General features: G+C 39.7%; 1 protein-coding gene across 2 annotated transcripts in view; it reads right to left on the bottom strand.

Annotated features, from left to right (window-relative positions):
- Cpne8 (copine 8) overlaps window positions 1–25816 on the bottom strand; it is a 158849-nt gene that overhangs the window by 98174 nt on the left and 34859 nt on the right. For both annotated transcript variants that reach the window (XM_042677716.1, XM_042677717.1), the window contains 3 exons: window positions 18120–18223; window positions 9285–9324; window positions 689–765 (listed from right to left, as the gene is read on the bottom strand). In XM_042677716.1, coding sequence (XP_042533650.1) covers window positions 689–765; window positions 9285–9324; window positions 18120–18223 — 221 coding nt within the window. The remainder of the gene's footprint in view (window positions 1–688; window positions 766–9284; window positions 9325–18119; window positions 18224–25816) is intronic.

Raw genomic sequence — 25816 nt, 5'->3', positions numbered from 1 at the left:
CAACACAATAAGTGAGAATTTTTTTAATCTGCTTCAAAAATAATATAGATAGGAATTTCCTCTGGGGGGAAGTATTTGTAATTTAACAGCTTTCTGAAAATCAAATTAGAAAAATAACTCTCTAAAACTAAACTGGTGGCTCACACCTGAATCCTAGCTACTCAGAAGGTTGAAAGCCCACAATCTCAATTCGAACCAGTATGGTGGGAAAGTCCATGAGATTTTTATCTCCAACAAACTGCTCAGAAAAGGCCAGTAGTGGAGTTGTGGCTCAAGTGGTAAAGCGCCAGGAACCTTGAGCAAAAGAAAAAGTAGTAAAGGGCAGCACCCAGGTTCTAAATTCCACTCAGTACTAGCATGCGTGCATGCATACATACACACATACACATACACACACACACACACACACACACACACACATATTGAATCTAGTCAATCAAAAAGAAATACAATCAAAAGGAAAATAACACATTTGCTTGTTTAAATTGGATCAGTCTGAACAGCTGAAATATGCATTATCCTTTACAAATATGTCAAAAATGAATTATTGAAAAGAAAAAAATCTCAAACAAGATTTCAAAACCCACAATCGGTCTGCAAACCAAATCTTTACAAATTCCAAACTACCAAAATAGAAACTGAACACTTGACATTTCATTGTCTGAATTTTTAAAAAATCAATACTTACACTATTGGCTTCTCCAAGCGGCTTCCTTGGGACCCAACAATCTCCCCCAGTGTGCAAAACACTTGTCCCAGGAAATCCTAAAATACACAAGAGAATACAACTGCATAAATTCCCAAAAGAACTTTTGGGTTTTGTTGGGGGTGGGGGGGGCTTTTTTTTTGTCAGTCAGGGGCTTGAACTCAGGGCCTGAGCACTGTCCCTGAGCTCTTTTGCTCAAGGCAAGCACTCTATCACTTTGAGCCACAGCTCCACTTCTAGTTTTCTGGGGATAATTGGAAATAAGAGTATCACACACTTTACTGCCCCACCTGGCTTTGAATCACAATTCTCAGATCTCAGCCTCTACTATGGCGAAGATTACAAGCATGATCTACACTACCTGGTTCCAAACAATCTTGACAGTAAAAACTTTGCCCATCCTATTTGCATTGTTTTCCTGATTGAAATATTGAATTTCTAAAGGTTAATAATAGAAGTAAATCCAATATGCACTGATTTACCATGTGAATTATCCTTTGTCTGGCACTTTAAGCTCATTTATTTACTGTCAGTACTAGAGCTTGGAGTCAGGGCCTTGGCATTGTTGCTTAAGTTTTTATTAGCACTCTATGCTTGAGCTACTCCACTTCTGACTTTGTTGGTGGTTAATTGGAGATAAAAGTCTCAGACTTTCTTGCCTGGGCTGGCTTCAAACTGCGATCCTCAGATCTCATCCTCCTGAGTACCTAGGATTACAGGCAAGAGACACTGGTGTCCAGCCCTGATTTTGAAATGCGCTGTAACATACTCCATAAGAATGAGAATGATCCAGATAAGTGCTAAATGAGTTCATATCCTGAATGAACCACACAGTCCTATCCCCATGCCACAGAACCTGGATCCACAAAGTGGCCACAGTAATACCTGCTTCTTAACTTGTTGGAAAGATTAAAGCTAAAAGATGCTTATAACATATGAAAATACAGAGAGCAGATGCTTAGAGTTTAAATACATAATAACAAATGTCTCCAACATCCTCCTCCTACTCCTCAAGGTTAAAAAAAAAGTATTAATAACCAGGCACCTGTGGCTCGTATCTGTAATCCTAACTACCCAGGAGGCTGAGATCTGAGGTTGAAGTTCAAAGTTAGCCTGGGTAGGAAATGATAATGGTATCTCCAAGTAATGTCCACCAAAAAGCCAGAAGTGGAGCTATGGCTCAGGTGGCAGAGTGCTAGCCTTGAGCAAAAAAGCTCAGGGACAGTGCCCAGGTCCTGAGTTCAAGCCCCAGTTCTCTCTCTCTCTCTCTCTCTCTCTCTCTCTCTCTCTCTCTCTCTCTCTCTCTCTCTTCTCTCTCACACACACACATACACAAAATTCCAGTGTAGATAAATTTTAAACAACTTTCCTGCTTCATAAATGAACATCTGAAAATTTGATTTCCATAATTAATAGATAACTTAGATCGGAGGACATTTAATACTTTTTATTAATAGTTCAGTTTTAATATGCCATGGTAAGTGGGTGCAATCAACTGCTCAGGACTGAAACATTCGATTTCTTTGTAAGATAGAAATATAACTTGCTTTTTTTCATACACTGGTTCTACCTATTTTTGTAGTCATTTGACTAATTTTTAGCATTTTCAGGCCAAGGTAATCAAAACAAGAGAAAATAAAGTAATAAAATATATTGCCTTGCAATATTTTAACCACTGTTGTAAAAAAAAAAACTGGTGAGGAAATGAAAACTCATATTACCTGTGAACATTTTATAACTTGCATTATAAAGTGCTAATGCTATTATATACTCCTATTTCCTTGCTGATGCTCCCTGCTGATGGCTCAGGCTTCCTCTATATTTATTTAATTCCTATAAATCACGTCAACTATAAGGATGGAGGTGGAGGTTTAGTTAACTTATGCACTACAAGTTCCAGGACAAGTTGTTTTTTTGTCTGGGGGTTTTTCTTTTTGATTGGTCATGGGGCTTGAATTCAGGGCCTGAGTGCCGACCCTGAGCTTCTTTTGCAAAAAGCTAGTGCTCTACCACTTGAGCCACAGTGCCACTTCCAGTTTTTGAGTGGTTAGTTGGAGGTAAGTGTCTCATGTGGACTTTTATGACCAGGTTGGCTTTGAACCATGATCTTCAGACCTCAGTCTCCTGAGTGGATAGATTAGAGGCATGAGCCACCAGAGCCCAGCGAGGACACATACTTTTGATAATCAAACATGATACTTCTTTTATTCTTTGTGTGTTGATAATGGAGCTTCAGTTCAAGGCTTTTTGTTCTCATTTGGCTTTTTCACTCAAAGCTGTCACTCTCACGCTTGAGCTAAGCCTCCACTTCTGGCTTTTTGCTAGTTCATTAGACAACAGAATCTCTCAGATTTATCTGCCCAGGCTGGCTTCGAACCTTGACCCTCAAATCTTGGCCTCTAGGATTACAGGCATGAGCCAGGGGCACTCAGCGACACATGGAACTACTTATTTTTTAATGATTTTAACCACATCTCTAACAAATACACCATCCCTAAGACAAGAATGTATCCAGATGCTCCCAGAAAAGTAAGAAGACTAAGGGGTTAGTGCTGAGGAAGCCAGGCAAAGGGTACCGGAGGGGAGGTCACCATGGCAAGCAGAGTCTGTGATTTCCATCTTCCATGGAGGAACACCACTGGGGGGCTTGAATTGGAAGTAACATGTCTTGACCAGCTTTTAAGATGACAGCCTTTATTCTTTTTATGGTTTTGATTTTGTGCTTGAACTCAGGGCCTGGGCACTGTCCCATAGCTTTTTCACTCAAGACTGACACTCTTACCACCTGAACCACAGCTCTACTTCCAGCTTTTTGCTGGTTAATTGGAAATAGGAGTTTCATAGACTTTACTGCCCAGGCCTGCTTTGAGCCATGAACCCCAAACCTCAGCCTCTTGAGTAGCTAAGATGAGCTACTACGCTTCTTCCATCAAATTTCTAAATGTGACAGTCTCATTATTTTCCCCTTTTGCCCCTTTTCTGGAGTCCTAATTCCATGGCCCAACAGTTGGGTTTCCAAATCTCTATCTTACCTAATAACCGCTGCCTAAGTGGTGTCTCCATGTGGATACTCCAGAGAGCAGAGCGCGAGTCTGGCTTATCCCTGAGCCTCCCATTGCTCCCTCCATCCTCAGCTCCGCCTCAAATCTCTTCCCAATAGACTTGATTGCACAAACTGCATCTCCATTAGCTGAGCTGTTTTCACCAGTCACTGAGCATTTGTTGAATTTCTCTTCCATTCACATCTGACTGCAAGTTCATCAGATCAGAAAAAAATAAATTCCCATCCTGAGTACTTTATCATGTCCATGGCTTTGAACCTGACTGATGGTCCCTTAGGGAAGTTTCCAGAGACTCTCCAACCACCTACCTTACCTAAGTAGCCACACTTTGTATCGTCTGTCGATACTGGGGTTTGAACTAGGGGCCTTGCACTTACAATCCAAAGTGAGGCAAGTAATCTACCACTGGAGTCAAGACTCCAGCAATTTGTGCTTTTTGACATTATTTTTCAGACGCATTACCCTTTGGGGCTTGTTCTGGCCCAGGATCTCAGGATCCACCTGCTTATACCTTCTTTCTAGTTGAGAAGGACGTGCTTGTCACCACACCCAACACCTTAGTTAAGGTCTCACTAACTTTTTCCCAGGCTAGATTCAAACTGTGATCCTCCCAACCTCTGTCTTCTGACTAGCTAGAATTACAGGCATAAGCTACCTCATCTGGCACTGACATAGGACCTATCCGCATAAATCAATTCATTTCACTTGCCATGTAGAGTTCATCAAGAAAAACCCAAAAGTTGTGTTGTGCTTTGTTTTGTTTTGAAGCCACGGACTACAAATCACTAGATCACCTGATTCATTTGTAGCCTTTCCAAACCATTTGATTTCACACTCTTAGTCATTCATAATAGGCTTTGTATCATAGCCATCTGGCAAATTCTTTCCTGCTGCTAGGACACACACTGCTGTTCCTTTAGCTTGCAATGCTAGTTCCCTAGGTTTTCGGGTCATCCCCTTCTTCCTCAGAGAGTATGTCTTCAAGGTGAGAACTGGCAAGGAAGAGTCTCTGTGCTATGAGGCTTTCACATACTTGACCTGAAGTGGAGGATACAATTAAGATGCCCACAGGAATTCAAAACATGACACCCTCTGATCTGGGAAGGGCAGGACCATGCTTGAGATATGAGGAAGGATGGGAGAGTTAAAAAAAAAAAAAATACAAGGAGAAATCTGGGAAACATTATCAGTCTTCTGGCTCCAGGATCCCTTCCCTTCAGAGACGTCTATTTCTTTTACTCTCAGCTAGCTTGGCTCTTGGCAATAAATTTTTCAATAAATCTGTTCCTCCTACACTGTCTTCTTACATTCAGTTCTTGTTTATTTGTTGTTGTTGTTGTGTCAGTCCTGCAGCTTGAATTCAGGGTCTGAGCACTGTTGCTAAGCAATTTTGTTCAAGGCTGGTACTCTAGCCCTTGAGCCACACCTCCACTTCTGGCTTTTGCCTGGCTCATTGGAGATGATCGTCTCATGGGCTTTCCTGCCCAGGCTGGCTTTGAACCTTGGTCCTCAGATCTCAGCTTCCTGAGTAGCTAGGATTAGCGGTGTGAGCCACTAGTGCCTGATTTGGTATTCTGTTCTTTGAACACCTCCTAAACATCTGCTCTGGCCTCATATAGGACAAGGTGGCTGCTGGGGCCTTGGTTGGTGTGTGGAGGAGGGGAGGGATAGAAGGGGAGTAGGAAGGGGGGGGGGGGTTATACCCACTCTCCCTTACCAAGAGGTGAACAGGATGGGACTTTTTTCCTGGTGCCTTGCTAAAGTTCTTCCTCTGTCTTCTGTGTCCTTTCCATCACTTCTTTGTTGGATTGAGACATTAAACCCATTTCCTAGATGGCCACACTAGCTTATGTTGGTTTTGCAGTTTTTGTCTGTCTTTCTATAGTGTTATGAAGAAAACAAATTATCTTAATCACTCTTTGCAGTCATCTTCCTTGAACAAAATATTCTATCTGCACCTTAAAACATAAGCAACTATACAACCAGCACCTTGTTTGTCTCCTTCCCTTCTGTGTTCTTCCAGAATTAAGACAATGTCTGGAATATTTTGCCTAACTGACTATTGCATATGTATATGTATATGTATATGTATATGTATGCGTTAAATTCAGTTTTGTTATAAAGAAGTGAAGAGTTTTATTCTGATGAAAGAATCTTGTCCTATTGATGAATCTAAGAGAAATCCCATTCCAACTCCAAATACACTTAATTTTCAGAAGATATTGTGAAGTATACCTAAAGAGTCTACATTTTATATGGTCATAGGCACCTAGCTATTGAGCTATTGTGATCCTCTGCTAGGATTATAATAGATATAATTATTACAAGTGAGGGAAAACATGGAGTCTATTCCTTTGGGTCTGGAGTACTTCACTTTCCATTTTCTTACAAATAAGGCCATGTCATTCTTCCTGATGATGTTAACCAAAATGAACTCTAAGATATGGAAACAAGAGGGTTCTGGTTCTTTTTCTGTTTCTTTGTTTCTATTTTTGTTTTTCAAGGTACTGTATGAAGTTATTTCTTTTTTCTTTCATTTTTTCCCCCTTTGGTTTATCTCCTGTTGTCACTGTTTTTGATTTTTTTGACACCCTGTGTCTTGTATATACACATTTACCTGATTTGGGGAAGGGATGGGGAATAACAAAATGGTGAGACAAAGGGCAAAGGGTGACCCAATGCAACAATGATACTCACAAGACACTATGTTGGAAATGAACTTTACAACTTTGGAGGGGGGGTGGAGTGGGAAAAAACAAAGGAAGGGGTAACAATGTTCAACAAGAAATGTACTCATTACCATCCTCATATAACTGTAACCCCTCTGCCATCTCCCTTATAAAAAAATAAAAATTTTTTTTCAAAGTCTGCATGTGGAAGTCTACAAGCATGACAATTAAAGAATATGCTAAAGACTATTTGCACATCACTAAAGGCTGGTGACTTGTAGTCAAAATAATCCACTGGGCCATGAACACGGCAGCAACAAAATTGTGAGTGAGCCAGGCACTGGTGGCTCACACCTGGCTAGGATCTGAGATCCAGGCAGGAAAGTTATGATCATGACTCTTATCCTCAGTCAATCAGTAAAAAGCCAGAAGTGGAGGGGTGGCTCAAATTGCTAACTGCTAGCATCGAACAGAAAAGCTAAGGAATAGCACCCATGCTATCTATGAGTTGAAGGCCCAAACTGCACAAAAACAAAAATTGTGAGTGGATATCTTTGTATACCAATCAAGTTAATGACTACATTTTGGATTTCCTATGGGTATGAAAGTTTAACACACTGTGTATAGCTTTGTGTCATCCAATCTAGAACACTGAGCAGAATCCTAGACATACTAATAAGCCTATTATTAATCTTAGCATTATTCAGCTGATGCAATTAAATTATGCAAATGAAGGTATGCTATGTAGTTTTGCTAATACCATTAAGAGGACAGGGTTCCACCGGCACATCAGAGAACGAACACAGAATTCAAAATGCTCTAAGGCTCACAGAGAAAACTATTTTAATAAAGATTCTTCCCCAGAGAATCCTAGCAGGGTTCATGCCCCTATATTCTACCAGTCTTTTCCTGGAACATAACATTCCTCCACTGAAATTTATCTTACCCTTAGTAGAACTAATTAACATTATACTTGTGTTTCCAGTCTCACCAAGTCCTCATTTATAATGTGAAATATCTAAAATACAGGTTTATAGCTTATCTCCATTTCCCCAACTGGTATCAAAAAAATAAAGGATTTGAACTCAAGATGCCAATTTACCACACATCTAAGTCATCCTAAAAGGAAATTCCTTCAAAATTATTAGAAATTAAAATTTTTCAGAAAACCAGACTCTGGTGGCTCACAGCCTATCCTCCTAGCTACTCAGGAGGCTGAGATCTGAAGATTGGTGTTCAAAGTCAGCCTAGGCAGGAAAATCTATGAGACTTCTATCTCTAATTAACCACCCAAAAGCCAGAAGTGGAGCTGTGATTTGAGTGGTAGACCACGAATCTTGAGCAAAAAAGCTCAGAGATAGTACCCTGGCCCTGAGTTCAAGTCCTAGGACTGGCACAAAAAAAAAAAATCTCAAAAAGATTTAATCATTGATATTGCCAAGGCATTCTCTTGCTACTAAATCCTCTTTATTTATTCATTTGTAAAACATAACTAAGAGCCTACATTCCACATGCAAGCCTAGGTTCCTAATAGCTGTTCTAAAAGGTCATACTTGGCCTTTCACTTTGTGATATTGGCAGATGGACAACTCCACTCTAGAAGAATCCTCCACCAAGGGAGCCGGCCTCGCCTGCTTCCACATTCCTCTCATCTCCAATTGCACTGTGAATTCCTTCTGAGTTCAATGACTATATTGCTCATGGCCTAAAATCTGTACTTACAGGCTTTCAAACTAGGAAAGGCTTTGGCTGTTGTTACATTCTAACTGAAATTCAAGGCACTCATCTCTAACAACTATTTATTTTATTTTATTTTATTTTATTTTATTTTATTGTGCCAATAAATCCTGAGGCTTGAACTCAGGCCCTGGAGTGCTATCCCTGAGCTTTTTGCTCAAGGCTAGTGCTCTAACACTTGAGTCACAGCTCCTTTTTGGTGCTGAATTGGAGATAAGAGTCTCACAGACTTTCCTGCCCAGTTTCGTTTTGAACTGTGCTCCTCAGATTTCATCTTCCTGAGTAGCTAAGATTACAGGCATGAGTCACCAGCACCCAGCTCTAACAATTCTTTTTTTTTTTTTTGGGGGGGGGGGGGGGTGGAGGGAGTCCAGTCATGGGGCCTGAACTCTGGGCCTGGGCGCTGTCCCTCAGCTCTTCAGCTCAAGGCAAGCGCTCTACCACTGGGCCACTTTCCCAGCCCTCTAACAATTCTTATCATAACTCAAAAGTACATCGCCTTTCTCTTCTGACATAATATTCCTAAGCTCAAGTACTTATTACCCAATTTTATTTCCAATTATATATTTATAAATATATATATAAATTACAACACAGTAATGAAGAAGATTAAGATGTTAGATAAATATATAAGTATACTTATAATACTAATATGTTAGAGGATAGATTAAAATGTTAAGGCAATATAAATCATGGAAAATATAGAAGGTTGTGAAACACAAGGAAAAGATGATGAAAATCTGAACTAACACAGTACAAACAACAACAGAAAGAAAATAAAAACAATTCTTAGCCAAGTGCTGGTGGCTCTCACCTTGTAATCCTAGCTATTCAGGAGTCTGGATTCCTAGGATTGAGGCTTGAAGCCAGCCCAGGCAGACAAGTCCTTGAGATTCTTATCTCCAATTAAGCACCAAAAAAGCCAAAAGTGGGGCTGTGGTTCAAGTAGTGCTAGCCTTGAACACAAAAACTCAGGGACAGTGCCCAGGCCCTGAGTTCATGCTGCCCCCCCCCCTTTCCCTGCCACGACCAGCACAAAAAGAAAACAGGTAATAAATCAGCATACATATTAAGAATAAACTATGATAATATCATGAAATATGAACTTACATGTTTGGATAAGTTAGGACTCTTTGAATCAACATCATATCTGAAAAAATAAAACGCAAAATTCAAATTATTTTCACAAATTAGAGCTAGAGAAAAGTAGCAATGTTTTCCAACATACACATGTGAAAATGAATAAATAGTAATAGCCATGAATGGGGGGAGGGGGAGTCAGAAAATTTCCCTATGATGAAATTCATTGATCCTGAGTCTTTTTATTTCTACAATCTGAAGGAGCAATAATACATGAACAAATATCAGTTTTGCTGCTTGAGAAGATGAACATTGATCTTTTCTCTGAAATATATTATCCCAGTGCTTTTCAAATGTATTCAAAATTCCAGAAAAATGAATATCTAGCTAGGCACTGACACATGTAATCCTAACTACTCAGGAGGCTGAGAGCTGAGATTTGCAGTCTGAGAGAAAAGCCCATGAGAGCCTTATCTCCAATTAACAAGCAAAAAGCTGGAAGTAGAAGTATAACTCAAATGGCAGAGTACCAGCCTTGTGTGAAAAAACCTAAGAAAGAGAGCCCAAGTCTTGTTAAGCTCCAGTACTGGCGCTCTCGCTCGCGCTCTCTCTCTCTCTCTCTCTCTTCTCTGATATCAATTTAAAAAACAAGAACTGGTAATAGATTGCTAAGTGTGTACATTATAATTCTTACTTAATATCTTAACTGCTACTATTAGCGTTGAAAACTAGCTAAAGTAATAAGACAATTTTTCCCTAATTACAATACTTGTGAAATCTCTGTGTTTTGCACAAAGATAAAATGTGTTTACCTGGGCTCTGGTGTTGACTACTTAGTTCTGAAAATCCATTTATATCATAAAGAGTCTGTGATAACAGCATTTACTGTCACTTTGGTCCCTTGTTTGGAAGTGTGGGTAGAAATGGAAAACGGTGCCAATCAAAACTCCACTTTCTGGCTTTTTGGTTGTTAATCAGAAATAAAAGTCTCAAGGACTTTACTTCCTCAGGTAGGCTTCAAATCATGAACTTCAGATCTCAGCCTCCTGAGTAGCCAGGATTTCAGGCATCTAGCTCCAAATTCTTTAATAAGAAAGTATTTGTACTGGCTCCAGTATTTCTCCCCAATCATAGTTCTTGCATGTTCCCAGCTTCCTACCAAAAATCAATTACCTTTTTTTTTTTTTTGCTTGTTTGGCTGGTTGTTTACAAGGCTGAAATCTTCTCTCTCAAGCAAGAGAGTGTCCACAAATCAAAGTATGTCCATCAATACAGGAAGGGGTGCAAAAGACTGAGCATTCATTGAGTGTACTAACATTGGTCAGAGTAGAACTCACTCCTGATCCACACAGACTGTTTACTACAAAGTGGTTTGAAAAATCACTTGCTGCAAATACTAAAAGGGATGAAGAAAGGACTTTACTCACACCAGAAAGCTGCACACACTCAATATCTGGAATTTGAAATCATCAAAAGCCAAGTTCTACACTCCACCTCCAGGTGTTCATAGAAAAATCCTTCTTAAGTCTAGACGCAAGACACAAGTAGCACTGTGTCTGCCCACCAAGCGTGAGTTCCTGATGTCAAACCCCAGTAATAACCTAAACTATCTTATCCATGCCAAGCTCTGGGGGCTCACGCCTGTAATCCTAGCTAACCAGGAGGCTGAGATCTGAGGATCACAGTTCGAGGTCCATGAGACTTATCTACAATTAACTAGCAAAAAGCCAAAGTGGAGCTATAACTCAAATGACAGAGTGCTATCCTTAAGCCCAAAAGCTCAGAGACAGCACCCAGGCCCTGAGTTCAAACCCAACACACAGACACAGACACACACACACAGACACAGACACACACAGACACACAGACACACAGACACACAGACACACAGACACACACACACACACACACACACACACACACACACACACACAGCTCTTATCCGATATTTTTCTTTTCTTTTTTTGCCAGTCATGGGCTTGAACTTAGGGCCTTGAACTCAGGGCCTGGGCACTGTCCCTAAGCTTTTTCACCCAAGGCTAGCACTTTGAGCTATGGCTCCAATTCTGGTTTTCTGGTGGTTAATTTAAGGTAAGAGACATGGATTTTCCTGTCCTGGCTGGCTTCAAACTGTAATCCTCAAATCTCAGCCTTCCAAGTAGCTAGGATTATAGGTATGAGCCACCAGCACCCAGCTATTCCAGAAAACTTTTAAAGATAACACTAAAATTAGCAAGCCTAATGACATTAGATATAAATCAAAAGATTCATTTCTAGCTATCTCCTTTTTCAAAAAGTAACTTTGAGAAATGACTTTTGGGTTAATAATGATTGGATAGGAAAATGTGGTATGTTCAGTTCAGTTAAAGAAACACAAATATAAAAAAAAAAAATCAAAACACAGATCATAGCAGGGTAGCTCTTGCCCATAATATTGTGGGGAGACTGACTGAAAAAAAAGATAAATTTCCCAGGAGTCACAAAGCCAAAGATACTTGACTCCATTGTTTAAATCTCATTTTTTTTTGTATAGAAAAAGGGCTTAAAAAGGAGAAGTGCCTAGTGCTATCGCTCACACTTGTAATCCTACGCAGCAGGCAGAGATCTTAGGATTATGGTTCTAAGGCATCCCAGGCATAAAAAAGCCAGTGACACCCTATTACCAATGAATAAGCAAATGCCAGAGGGGAGGCGTGGCTCAAGTGGCAGAATGGCAGCTTTGAGTAAAAAAAACTGAGGAACTCAGCCTACGGAGGTCAAGTACCGACACCAGTACAGTATAGAAGTTTCCCCCTTTCTTTTTTCACATACATATGCTTAGGACTGTACCCCTCCACTCCCTTTTCCCTTCATCTGTACCCCTTTTCTATTATCACCCCATTCAAACTCCATTTCAGCTTCTTCGATGAACTGTCTGCTAATTGTTCAAAGAGTTCACTCCATGGTGTTTTACTCCTTACAGAATTTTATTCAGGAAGAATTAAGTTATGTCATTTGCAGGGACGTAGATAATCTGGAGGGAAAAAAAATCACACAGGGCAAAGCAAGCCATGCTCAGAAAGACAAAAAGAGTGTTATGATTTCTCTCATATGTGGATCTTGGACCCCAAATATAAGCTTTTGTGTAAACAAACAGGCACACGTGTAAATATGCATGATCAAAGCCACTGGAAACCACATGCCTGGCATTCATCCATTGTTTTTGTTATTGATTTTGTGTGTGTGTGCCAATTCTGGGGCCCTTGACGATGTCCCTGAGCTTTTTTTGCTCAAAGCTAATGTTTTACCACTTGTAGCTCCACCTGTAGCTTTTTTGGGTGGTTAATTGTAGATAAGAATCTTATAGACTTTCCTGCTCAGGCTGGCTTTGATCCACAATCTTCATATCTCAGCCTCCTGTGTAGCTAGGATTGCAGCTGTGAACCACAAGTGCCTGAAATTAAACCATCTTAGGAGCTTTGGTTTTCATTAAACAGTTAAAAGGGCTCTACCATATGTGTCCTTCCCCCCCAGCACACACCACATCCAACACTGCTTGCTAAAGACATTTCTGCACACCTGGTCTCCCAATAAAAAGTTTGTGTTGGGTGCTAGTGACTCACATTTGTAATCCTAGAATCTCAGAAGGCTAAAATCTAAGGATCATATTTTGAAACCAGCCCAGGCAGGAAAATCCATAAAACTCTTGAATTTAACAGCAAAAAGCCAGAGTGGTAGAGCACCAGCCTTGAGCAAAAAAGTTAAAGGACAGTAGCCAGGCCCTGAAATTAAGCCCCAAGATTGGAAAAAAAGAAAGGTTTGCAACTACTAGAACAATCAAGTATATTTATGACATATCTGTTTATCTAGTACAGAATGCAGTAATTATAGTAAAAAATAAATAAATGCCAAACTATATAGCATGATGACAAAGACTATGTCTCAAATATGTATACAATCAGACCAAAAATAAAAGAATTTTTAAGATGCAAAACTGACCAACCAATCCTTTTTTAAAAATTGATTGTTATTATACAGGTGATATACAAAAGGTTTACAGTTCAAATCTAGCATGAGAAAGAAAATCTTTAAGACTTTTCTCTCCAATTAACCACCAAGCCAGAAATGGAGCTATGGCTCAAGGGATAGAGCACTAGAGCTATGAGGACAAAAGCAACCAGGCCTTGAGTTCAAGCCCCAAGACTAGCACCAAAAAAAAAAAAGAAAAGAAAAAGAAAAGCTTGCTCTTACAGGTTGAAAATATTACAGGAGTTATTCCAGCAAAGGGAAAAAAAATAAAAACAATGTAATGGCCCTGATTTCAAATGTGCTACTTTTGCTAAGAGAACATAACTGTCACTTTCCTTAGAATCTGCAGGTGAGCCCTCTCCAAATTTCTTCAAAGAACATATAAAAGTAAACCGTTGACTGAATCAACTGAAAAGGCAGTCATAGCAATTTAATTAGATTTCCCAGTAGGCTGTCAATTCTGTTTTTGGCAATATTGGAGTTCGAACTCAGTGTGCTGAGCTTACAAGACAGGTGTTCTCACTCTTGAGCCATGCCTCCAACCCTTTTTGCTTTAGTTAACTTTCTGATTAGGGCAGCTCTTGGGCCTTGATCCTCTGTACCTTCAGCCTCCAGAATAGCTAGGATCAACAGGCACATCACCATACCAGCTCATTGACTTGAGATGGGGGTAATCTCCTATTAACTTTTGTGCCTGAGCTAACCGTGAACTTCAATCCTCCCTGTCTCTAACTCTTGCACAACTAAATTACAGGTGTGCTCTACCGTGGGGAGCTTGTGTTTCCATTTCAGACATGAGTTTCTTTGAGTATGACTGTAATTTCTAGGAAGTTGAAAAATATACGTGCTTATCAATTTGTATACGCCAATTTCTGTTATTTCCTATTTTCTTATCACACTGAGATAAGTATTCTTAGAACAAATCCAGCAATGAGTGTCAGGTGAAGAACGGTGAACACAACAGGGACTGGAGCCCAAAGCAGGGGACAAAATGAGATAACAGAGGCAGGAAATGAGGAAGTGCAGTCACTCGGCAGGTGGCCGCCATCACGTTGACAGAGGCCAGTCAGCTGATAACAACTAAAACTACCCGAGAAATGGTTTGAAATGTCAGAGCTGAACAAGCTGTGACTGAATTCAGAGAAGTCATAAAGTTTATGACTCCCCTAAGTTGGTTTCAAAGGTTTGGAGCCAGAAGACAATGAACAGCCTTGTTAAAATCATAAAATGTGAATCTGAATACCAATTTATTCAGTGAATATGAAAAATACACACACACACACACACACACACACACACACATATACACACACACACAGAGCAAAAGATTTGCATACAACCATGCTTACTCAGGATTGTGCGTACTAGAAACGATAGAACCACTGTCGGGTTTGATAAATTACATTTCTCTTTCCTCCCCCTCTTCTTCCCCTTCCTTTCCCCCTCTTCTTCCTCCTCCTCTGCCCCTCTTCCTCTTCTTCCTCCTCTTCCACCTCCTCATTCTTTTCCTTCTCCTTTTCTCCTCCTCTTCCTCCTTTTCCTCCTCTTTCTTCTTCTTGTGACATCAATGAGATTTGAACTCAGAATTTGGGCATTGCCCCTGACCATGTTTGCTCAAGGCTGGTGCTCTACCACTTGAGTCACACCTCCACCTCTGGATTTTTTTATGGTTAACTAGAGATAGGAGTTTCGTGGGCTTTCCTGTCCAAGCTGGCTTTGAACTATGATCCTCAGATCTCAGGCTACTGAACAGGTAGGATTACAGGTGTGAGCCACCTGGACCATCAGGTAAATTACATTTCTTACAAACAATGGAAATGATGTAGCCTTTCAAATGAATGAGGTATGTGCATACTCAGTGACATATAAAAATATGTTAAAATCTTAAGGTACAGAAAAAATGTGCTCATTGTAATTCACATGCAATTTGTACAATTGACAATGCAATGTACACATTGCAATACACATGAATGTATTTTAAGTAATGGTTTCATCACATAACTTAGGAGCACTGTTCTTAAACTTCTGTTCATTAGACAGGTGCTCTACCACTGAGCCATGCCCCCAGTCCTTCCTATACTGGTTATTTATAGACTTTGTGTCAGTTCAGGGCTTGAACTCAGGGCCTCCCACTCCTACTTGGCTTTTTTGCTCAACATGAGCCATACTTCCACTTCTAGCTTTTGTTCCAGGGGAGGGGGGAGAATTAATACTGGGATTTGAACTTAGGGCTTTAAACTTATTAGGCAAGTGCTTTCACACTTGAGCTATGCCTCCAGCCAGCGCCCCCCGCCCTTTCTTTTGCTTTAGTTAATTTTCTGCTAAGGTCTTCAGTCTTTGTTCAGCAAAAAGATGAGATGAGAGTCTCACAGATTTTTCTGCCTGGCTGGTTTCAAACCGTGAGCCTCAGATCTCAGCCTCTTAAATAACTAGGATTATAGATGTGAACCATAGACTCTGGTCTTGTGTTGATTATTTTTTTTTTGTCAGTTGTAGGCCTTGAACTCTGGGCCTGGGCACTGTCCCTCAGCACTTCAGCTCAAGACTAGTGCTCTACCACTTGAGCCACAGCGCCACTTCCAGTTTTCTAGTGGTTTATTGGAGATAATGAGTCTCACAGACTTTCCTGCCCAGTCTGGCTTTGAACCAAGATCCTCAGATCTCAGGTTCTTTTCTTTTTTTTTTTTTTTTTTTTTTTTTTTTTGTCGGTCATGGGGCTTGAACTCTGGGCCTGGGCGCTGTCCCTCAGCTCTTCAGCTCAAGGCGAGCGCTCTACCACTTGAGCTACAGCGCCACTTCCAGTTTTCTGGTGGTTTATTGGAGATAGGAGTCTCACGGTCTCTCCTGCCCAGGCTGGCTTTGAACCGCGATCCTCAGATCTCAGCCTCCTGAGTAGCTAGGATTACAGGCGTGAGCCACCAGCGCCCGGCTCAGGTTATTTTCAAGATAGGCTCTCACTTCTTGCCTAGGTACACTCTTAGACTGTGATCTACCTATTTTAAGTTTCCCATCATAGCTGAGATATCAGGGGTGCACCACAAAACCCAGCTTCTTCAGTTGAAATGAAGTCTAGTGAATTTTACAGCCTGAGGTTGGCCTGGAATCAAGTCCTCACAATCTCAGCCTCCCTTCAAGTTAGCATGAATATATCCAGCAACTGAGTTGAGAAGGTGTTGCACAAACTTTTCTGCCCTGATTGGCCATTCTCATCCTCCCAAGTAGTTAGGATTACAGGCATGGGCAACGAGCACCAGAGATAACAGGGAATTTTCACCTTTTCAATGTCTTTAAGCTTATCATAAGTGTTTATTAATTTTACATGACAGGAAATAATGCAGATGAACAGAATGAGAACAAAAGAGAGAAAGAGGGAAACAAGGAACGAGAAGAAAAATTCACCTAACGTTGGTTTTGTTCAGATAAATTTAAATCTGATTAAAGGAAATACAGGTACAATAGACAAACATTGCCTCACTTAGCAACTTGAAGAACTTGTTGGTTAACTAAAGAGATCTGAGGATCGTGCAGTTCAAAGCCAGCCCAGGCATGGAAAGCCTTAAGACTCAATCTCCAATTAACTAGCATCAGGCCAGACTAGAGGTGTGGTTCAAGTGGTAAAATGCCAGTCATGAGCAAAAAAGCTGAGATCAAGCCCCAGTACTAGAAAATTCAATACATAAATAAAAGAAGACCAAAAGATGAAAGCATAAAAGCATGCTAGAGTTGTTACTGAACAGTCACAAAGCCATTTGAGAAAGACTGTTTCTTTATTTTGAAATCTAGGCTAACGTATGCTATGATTGCCTGAACAAAACAAGACTCTTGTCTGTTTTCAATAACAACAGACCCCAGAACAAGCAGGGTGAGTTGTTACAAGTTGTCATACTCTGTTCCACATTTGCTTCTCATAAGCTTGATTTTCATTCTTTGCAAAGGAATTTCTAAGAAACAAAAAACAAGGGGAACCTAATACATTTTGTCTGATAAAAGTAGTGATTACTCAGCGAGCACTCATCTTACCTGGCTGTAATCTCGGCTACTCTGGAAGCAGGAGGATTGAGATTTTTGAGGCCAGTTAGCAAGATACAGCCTCAAAAACAAAATACAAAACACCTGGGGGAGGGGGGTCTAGTTCAAGTGGAGGAACACAGTACACACAAGGACCAGGGTTCAATCTCCAGTCTCACACAACAAAGCAAGCAAGCAAACAAATAAATAAAATACTAAAGATAAATAACCAGCTTCCTCAAAAGACCAAGACTGTTAAAACATGCCTCTTACACAGAAGCACTGGAGGTTATCTTACTGTATAAATATTAAAGGAAAATAAAACAATTAACAGTAAAAGACTTCCTTGCATTCGGTGGTAAATTAGAGCTTTCTGCAGTAAGATAGTGATAACTTTTGTTATTAGAAAGGTGTTTATAGAGATGGGGGGGGAAGGGCTGAGTGGTAGAGCACTGGCCAGCATGTGTGAGAGAGGCCCTAACTCCACACACAGAGAGAGAAAGAGAAAAATCCAGGCACCAGTGGTGTAATCCTAGCTACTTGGGAGTATAGAATTGGTGACATCACAGTTCAATGCCAGAGTAGGAGAGAAAAACCTGTTTAAGAGACCTCATGTCAAGGAGCTGAGCTAGATAGAACATGCCTGTTGTTCCAGTTACCAGAAAGCCTAATGCAGGTGTGTCACACCCAACATGCCCTGGGTCAGGAAGAAAGAACCCCATCTCTTTCTTGCCAATGTGACTCAGTATTCAATGTAACAACAACAAAAAAAAAAAGGGTAACCACAGGACCTAGACTTAAACACTAATAAAACTAAGTTCTAAAATGGCAAATTTGAGTACAACTTACAAGTCAAAACGAAGGTTCTCTCTTTCTTCAAAAAAGTAGTCCAGAATAAATTTTCTTACAAAGTCAGGATTTAAAGTATTATCAATCACTTCAGTTCTTCCAAACTGTTGAGAGACAAGAGAGAGGTTGAAATTAAGACTTTTTATGGTTATTATAAAGTTAAAGTGTCTTTAAAATATACTCATATATTTCCTAATGATTTGATCAAGTGAAAACTTCAAGAAGAGCCTCCAGAGATCTAATCCCTGTTTCTATTTTTTTTCTTGTCAGTCGTAGGACTTGAACTCAGGGTCTGGGTTCTGTCCCTAAGCTTTTTCACTCAAGGCTAACACTCTATCACTTTGAGCCACAGCTCCATTTCCCAGCTTTTTTCGAGAAGTTTCACAGACCTTTCTACCTGGGCTGGCTTTGAACAGCAATCCTCAGATCTCAGCCCCTTGAGTAGCTAGAATTCCAGGTGTGAACCACTGGCACCTGCTTTCCAAAAATCTTTTTGTCCTTGGCTTGGATTCTTCACCAACTGTCACGAACCCAAATGTGGGGAATCTAGTCTCAGGTCCGAATAATATTATACAATCAGGCACCTATCTTATCAGAGAACCAACATTTATTAAAAGTCCAAGGAAAATATTCTCTCTTTAATAAGAAAAGTGATGAATCATGCTAATCTGTTAAATGTAAAGGTCAGAAATTTTCTTAAATTTCATTAATAAAACAAAGGTCCAAAATATTATCGACAAAGGATTTGCTAGGACTACTGCCACATAGTTGCTTCCTTCCAGAGGCGTAACTTGCAAAACTTAATGCTACTAGACAATCTCTTATATCATGAACCAATAAAACACACACATTAATTAATTAACTAACTAATTAATTAACTAATTAAAGATTGGTCCAGTTATTGTGTTACATTAATTAACTAATTAGTTTAGTTAATTAATGTAACACAATAACTGGACCAATCTTTCGACACTAATAACCACTTATTTTGGCCAATAAGAAATGTAGCCTGTCTCATGTGGTAGAGTGCCAGCCAATGAGTAAAAACATCAGGTAGCAAGTTTGAGTTCCCCATCCAAGAAAAATAAATAAAATTTAGTAAGTATATCCACTTTCCTATATTACTTTGAATCTTTATTCTAACATTACTATAAGATAAATAACACTAAATTTTATTTTTCTAGGTAAGAATTCTGGGGCAGAGGGCCCTTCTTTCCTTCCTTCCTTTCATGCTAGTCCTGGGTCTTGAACTCAGGGCCTGGAGGCTATTCCTAAGCTTTTTTTTTTCTTAAGGCTGGTGCTCTAAGACTTGGGCTAGAGCTCCGTGACTAAAGTCATTTGGACATGTCTTTTGACACATGGTTCCAAAATTGCTTCTGGGGACAGGGCAAGTGTCCTTCATGTTGCTAAATAACAGTGGTCTTTATTCCTCTCTAGGCCACTCAGAAGGGAAAAAGAATCAATAGTGATGCATAGTATATTTCTGTACAGGTACTGGGATTGTACAGGTACTCAGGACTTACACACTTATTCAGCTCGTGCTCTATCACTTGAGCCACACCTCCAGATCGGCTTTTGGCTAGTGATAGAATTTCAAAGGCTTTCCTATCCTGGATGACTTCATCCATGATCTCCAAGGGTTCCACCTCCTGAGTAGCTAGTATTACAGGCATGAGCTATAAGAGCCCAGCTATAATTTGAATTTTGTTTAACTCTCTATACATACTCCCATACAAATAAAAAATATAAGGTATGTCAGAATGTGGCAGGTTTGTTCTAATTATTTCCTAATTTGTTATGCATTTATGAATTTTCTTAATTCCTGGCAATAAGTAGCTTTTACTTGAAGAAGTGTTCCTTTTTTAAGTTCATTGTATTATGGCCCCGCACAGCTACCCAGTGTCACAGTCCACTGAGCTGAAGCAGAAGAGGTTCAGCGCAAATGCCCCCTCCAAAACTGCCCAACTCCTGAATTCAGAGATTATATTATTGACTATGCTTAGCTTTAGTGATAAGCGAAACACAATTCCCAGAAATCAGTCAAGAGAAATAAATAATCTTTATAAAACAGACATACTATTAAGACAGATTATTAAACTATATTAAATCAATAAAGCTCAGTTTAGGATTATAGACATCTAGCCAACACAGAACATGCCACACACACACACACACACACACACACACACAATCACACAATCATAATCACACAATGAATATACTTGCTCCTCCATAGAAATTTGATGGCTCAGCTTTCCTGTCCAATAGTCTCCTCTGCCCCCACAAATCAACAATCTGCAATTCACCTATTTTTAAGATGACAAGCTGACAATCTGAAGACTTTACTTTGATCTTACATGATGAGAGAGATCAATGCTGTGTTCCTAGAGATGGAAATACACACACACACAGAGCGACTGATTTACTTCCAGTATTGTTGTTTAACATGATGTCAAGAGAGAGACTTTTTTCATATTCTTAGTTAAGACATGAGGCACTTTCATTTGAATTTTAGAATTATGCCTATTTTTGAGAATTTACTGAAAGCACTAACCATCAAAAAATGTATCAGTGCTTCATTATCTCTAAGGATTACCTATCAAATGTAGAAAAGTCTAAACTCCTTCAACTTTTGTGGATCACAGTATTTTATTTTTACAGTTAAGAGGCAGAATCCTTTTGGGATCCTTTTTTAAAAATTTTATTTTCTTGTAAAGGTGCTGTACAGAGAGGTTACAGTTACATCAGTAAGGTAATGAGTACATTTCTTTTTTAAATTTTATATATATTTTATTGCAAAGATACTGTACAGTTACATCAGTAAGGTAATGAGTACATTTCCTATTGAGCATTGTTACCCTCTCCTTTGTTTTTCCCCTGGCACCCCTCCCCCTTGCTCCTCCCTCCCCCCTACCAAGTTGTAAAGTTTGTTTTCAACATAGTGTCTTGTACATCTCATTGTTACAATGGGTCAAACTGTATCCTTGTTTCAGCATTTTGTTATTTCTCTTCCCCTCCCCAAATCAGAAAAATGTATATACAAGATGCAGGGCACCCAAATCAAATACAGTGAAAACAGGGGTTATACCATGGGGAAAAACATACAAAAGAACAAAAAGTCACATAGTACAGCGACAAAGAAAAAAACCTCTGTATCCCTATCTTGGGGTTCATTTTGCTTAGCATCATTTTATATGGTCATATATACACACCTTTTGACCTTTTCTGCTTGTCTAGTAAGATTATCCTAGATGTATACTAATTACTTTGCAAAAAAGGGAAGCCATGGGACCTAAGTTTCTTTGGGCCTGGCTTACTTCATTTAATATAATTTTTTCCAAGCCTTTCCATTTCCTAACAAATGGGGCAGTGTCATTCTTTCTGATGGAGGCACAGAATTCCATTGTGTGTGTGTGTATGTGTGTGTGTGTGTACACACACACACATATACCACATTTTCTTGATCCATTCATCTACTGAGAGGCATCTGGGTTGGTTCCATATCTTAGCTATGGTGAATAATGCTGTAATAAACACAATTGTGCTGGTAGCTTTAATATGGCCTTGTTTGTGATCGTTTGGGTAAATGCCCAAAAGCGGGACTGCTAAGTCATAGGGGAGCTCTATGTACAGTCTTTTGAGGAATCTCCATACTGCTTTCCAAAGTGGTTGAACAAGTTTACACTCCCACCAACAATGCAGTAGGGTTCCCTTCTGGCCACATTCCTGCCAGCATCTGTTGTTACTGGATTTCTTAAAATATCCATTCTAACTGGGGTGAGGTGGAATCTCAATGTTACATTTCTTTAAGGCTAGAGAAGTTAAGCATTTCTTCATGTGTCTATTGGCCATTCTTATTTCCTCTCCAGAGAAGTCTCTCTTTAAGTCTTTAGCCCACTTATTAAGGGGCGGTTGTTTCTTTGAGGATTTGTTGTTGGAGGATCACAGTATTTTAAAACTCTAGGCTAAAGATTATATTAACTCTGGGAAGTTAAATCACATTCTTAAAATTTTACAAGATTTTAAAGCATTGCTTTTCATACATCATGGCTAACTACCTATTAGTGCCATATTTTACTTTCATAAGTAAAAACATACCTACAGACTCAATTCACTAAGGTGGCTTCCTTATCAGCAACCCATTCGATTGTCATTTATAAAAGATAAAATACTTGTAATTAATTTTGAAGTGCTATGGATTTTCCCCAGAATAAAAAAAATCATGACAATGGGCTGGAATCTTTCTTTTTTGTTCTAGTACTGTGGCTTGAAATCAGGGCCTGCGTTCTTGCTGTCTTTTAGCTTTTTCACTCAAGGCTTGCACTCTACCACTGAGTCACAACTCCACTTACAAGTTTTTGACATAAAGAGACTATTTGGGACATAAAGAGACTCCAGGACTTTTCTGCCTAGGCTGGTTTCAAACTGTAATCCTGAAATCTCAGCCTCCTGAGTAGTTTAAGACTACAGAAGTGAGCCACTAGCACCCAGCTAGAGTCTTTAAGAGATGAGGTCTAGTAAAAGAAAACAAGGTGAGGGCAGGGATTCCTTATGAATGGGGTTACTGCTGTCTCTTGGGAGTGGGTCAGGTCTGAAAAGAACAAATCCACCGCCATGAGACGGGTGAGTGTGACTCTTCCTTTCTCCCTCCTGCACATGGCCAGGTTCCCATTTCTACTTCTTCATCAAGCTGCAATGGCAGCCCAAAGTCCTGAGTTCAAATCCTCATACTGGAATCCATCTATCTATCCATCCATCCATCCATCAATCATCCAGACATCTATCAGCCAATCAATCACCCATCTATCCATCAATCATCCATCCATCTATCCATCAACCAATCAAAAGATAGCAGTCTTCTCCAGCACATTGGCGTTCTGATAGATTAAAATCTAGAACCGCCCCCCAAAAAAGTTCACACAGTAAATTTTTGTGCTAAGCGCAATAAAAACACGATGGAGCAGAAAAACACACTATCAGATTACACTGAATCATAACACTCCACCCTTTTTGACCTACAAAAACAAAAAAAAAAACAAAACAAAAACCCCATTTGGTTGACTCTAATAGCATTAGCCTCCTTGATGCGAGCTATACCATCCATCAGTGAACTCCCAGATTGCATTAGTGTTCTAGCAGCTGGGAAACATCACTGCTGCAGATTAGGTTTGAGGCCAAATAAATCCCATAGGTCATTGCTCCATCAACTGCTGAGCTGGTATGAGGAATTTTAGAACATTTTATCATGTGGACATTCACTTACCCACCACTTGCTAGTTTTTTTTTTATTCTTCCACAAGTATTTCATTCCTCAAAATCCCAATGTTTCCTTAATTGCACAGTCTTCCTATGTGCCAGCTTCTCCCATCAGTGGTTCACATTTAAGCATCACAATCAAAGTATAAGCTAGAATTATAACAGCCATTCCTCATATCACAGATGGGGAGAGAGTCATGGAGAGGGTGCCTTTAACCATGACATGATCCTAGATTTCAAAATAAGGACTCTTTCTCAAATTGTTTGATGGAAATTAAGTAAAAACTACAGGATGTTTCTTTTTTTTTAACTCTCTTCCTTTTTGTTTTTTCTTTTTTGCTGATACTAGTGCTTAAACTCAGATCCTCTTCTCCCCATTCAACTTTTTTCATACAGCTGGAACTCTACACCCAAGCCATGCCACCTAGTGTGACTTTATGTTAGTTAATCGGAGATGGCGTCTCAAGAATTTATCTGTTGGGGCTGGATTTGAACTTAACAATTCTCTGATCTCAGCCTCCTGAGTAGCCAGAATTATAGGCAAGAGCCTCCAGGATCCAATCCAGCAAGTCCATCAAGTTGCTAAGACAATGTCTGTCTACTGTACCTTTACTTCCTTTCCATTTCTCTAGAACATTCTCTTATTCTTTAACTTTTTAAACTATCTGAAACTCCTGTTACAATTGCCTTCTAATTGGCGCTATCTGTGGCTTGAAATATTTACAGCCAAGTTCCTGCTTAGAAACTTAATTCCCTGATTCAATAATGTTAAGAGATGGGTGTTTTAAGAGACTAACTGTGCTCTTATTACTGTATTAATGACATTACTGAGAGAATGGGTTCTCTGTAGAAGGAGCGGGTTACTTTGATACAGATGAGTCCATGAGTTCTGACCTTTGCTTCCCTGTGACAGCACCCCTTCACCTCTCTGACTTCCAGCCACTTCAAGATACAACATAAAGACTCCCATGAGACAGGGGTCCCTGAGCTTTGATATTGGACTCCTCAGCTTTCATAAATGGGAGAAATTTTTAAAAATAAGCTTCTCAGCCAAGCATCAGTGGCTTATGCCTGTCATCCTAGCTACTCTGGAGACTGAGATCTAAGGATTGTGGTTCAAAGCCAGCCCATGCAGGAAAGTCCATGAGGCTCTTACCTCCAATTAACCAGAAGTGGTGCTATGGTAGAATGCTAGCCTTGAGCCAAAGAGCTTAGGGGCTGTGCTCAAGGCCCTGAGTTCAAGTCCTAGTACTGGCACAAAAATAAATATAAATAAACTTTTCAGAACACAGTAGTTCTATAGACAGTAAACACAAACAGTTGACAACAAGTGATATTTTTCCATTCTCCTCTATCACATTCTGCACAATTTTGGCTCCTATTTCTTAGCACTTCCACCAACTTTGTATTGTTTACATATCATCTTTAGTTATTTTTCATTCATTCATCTGTTTGTTTATATTTAGTTACTTATTTATTGGGGTTTGAACTGAGGGGCTGAGCACTGTACAGATGTGAGCCACAGGTACCTGGCTCACATCCTCTTTGGCTAGGATTTCCATTGGCTAATATTTTCTGCTCCTTCAAAGAACAAGAGTCAGCATAAGTATTCTGTTCTCTCAGTGTTTTATTTTAAAGGCATGCTACTTTTTTAATAATTGGCTTCTTATTTGTCTTTCACTCTGAATCAAGTTTAAGATGTTCCATTTATAAAAGCAGAATGTCCTGGCTGGGAACAGATGAGAATTTTGTCTAGGGTAGTTTAGCAGCAAGAGCCTGGAGCCTGACAACCTAGTTTGAAACCCATTGTGTCAATCATGATGGAACAACTTCACTCAAATGACTTAACCTACCCATACTTCTGACTCTGTGTGTATAACATGGATTGTACCAACACACATTCCACAGCTTGCTGCAACACAAGGAAGGCAGAAGGGCCTGAGATAGTCAATAGACATTACTGTTATGACAGAACTTATAGATAGCATAAGAAATTTCCTTTTTTTGTTGTTGTTGGTGATGGGGCTTGAACTTAGGGCCTGAGCGCTGTCCCTGGGCTTTTTCTTTCAAGGCTAATACTCTACCACTTTGAGCAACAGTGCCACTTCTGGCTTTCTGGTGTTTAATTGAAGATAAGAGTCTCAGACTTTCCTACCTAGGCTAGCTTTGAACTGTGATCCTCAGATCCCAGCCTCTTAAGTAGCTAGGATTACAGGAGTGAGCCACCGATGCCCCACTTTACAGAAGAAATTGCTAATTCACTGCTTAAGCTCTTGGAAAGGATGAGGAGATTTTTAAGCAAGGGAGATTTTTAAACTAAAATAACCACTTAGCACCCAATAAGAATAAACTCTCAGCCAAGCACCTAACTGCTCAAGAAGCTGAGATCTAAAGATTAAGATTTGAAGCCATCTTGGGCAATTAAACAACAAAATTAACAC

This window comes from Dipodomys spectabilis, unplaced genomic scaffold (assembly GCF_019054845.1).
Source record: "Dipodomys spectabilis isolate Male_0828 unplaced genomic scaffold, ASM1905484v1 ptg000039l, whole genome shotgun sequence".
Classification (NCBI taxonomy): Eukaryota; Metazoa; Chordata; class Mammalia; order Rodentia; family Heteromyidae; genus Dipodomys; species Dipodomys spectabilis.
This window is presented reverse-complemented; position numbering and strand designations above follow the sequence as displayed.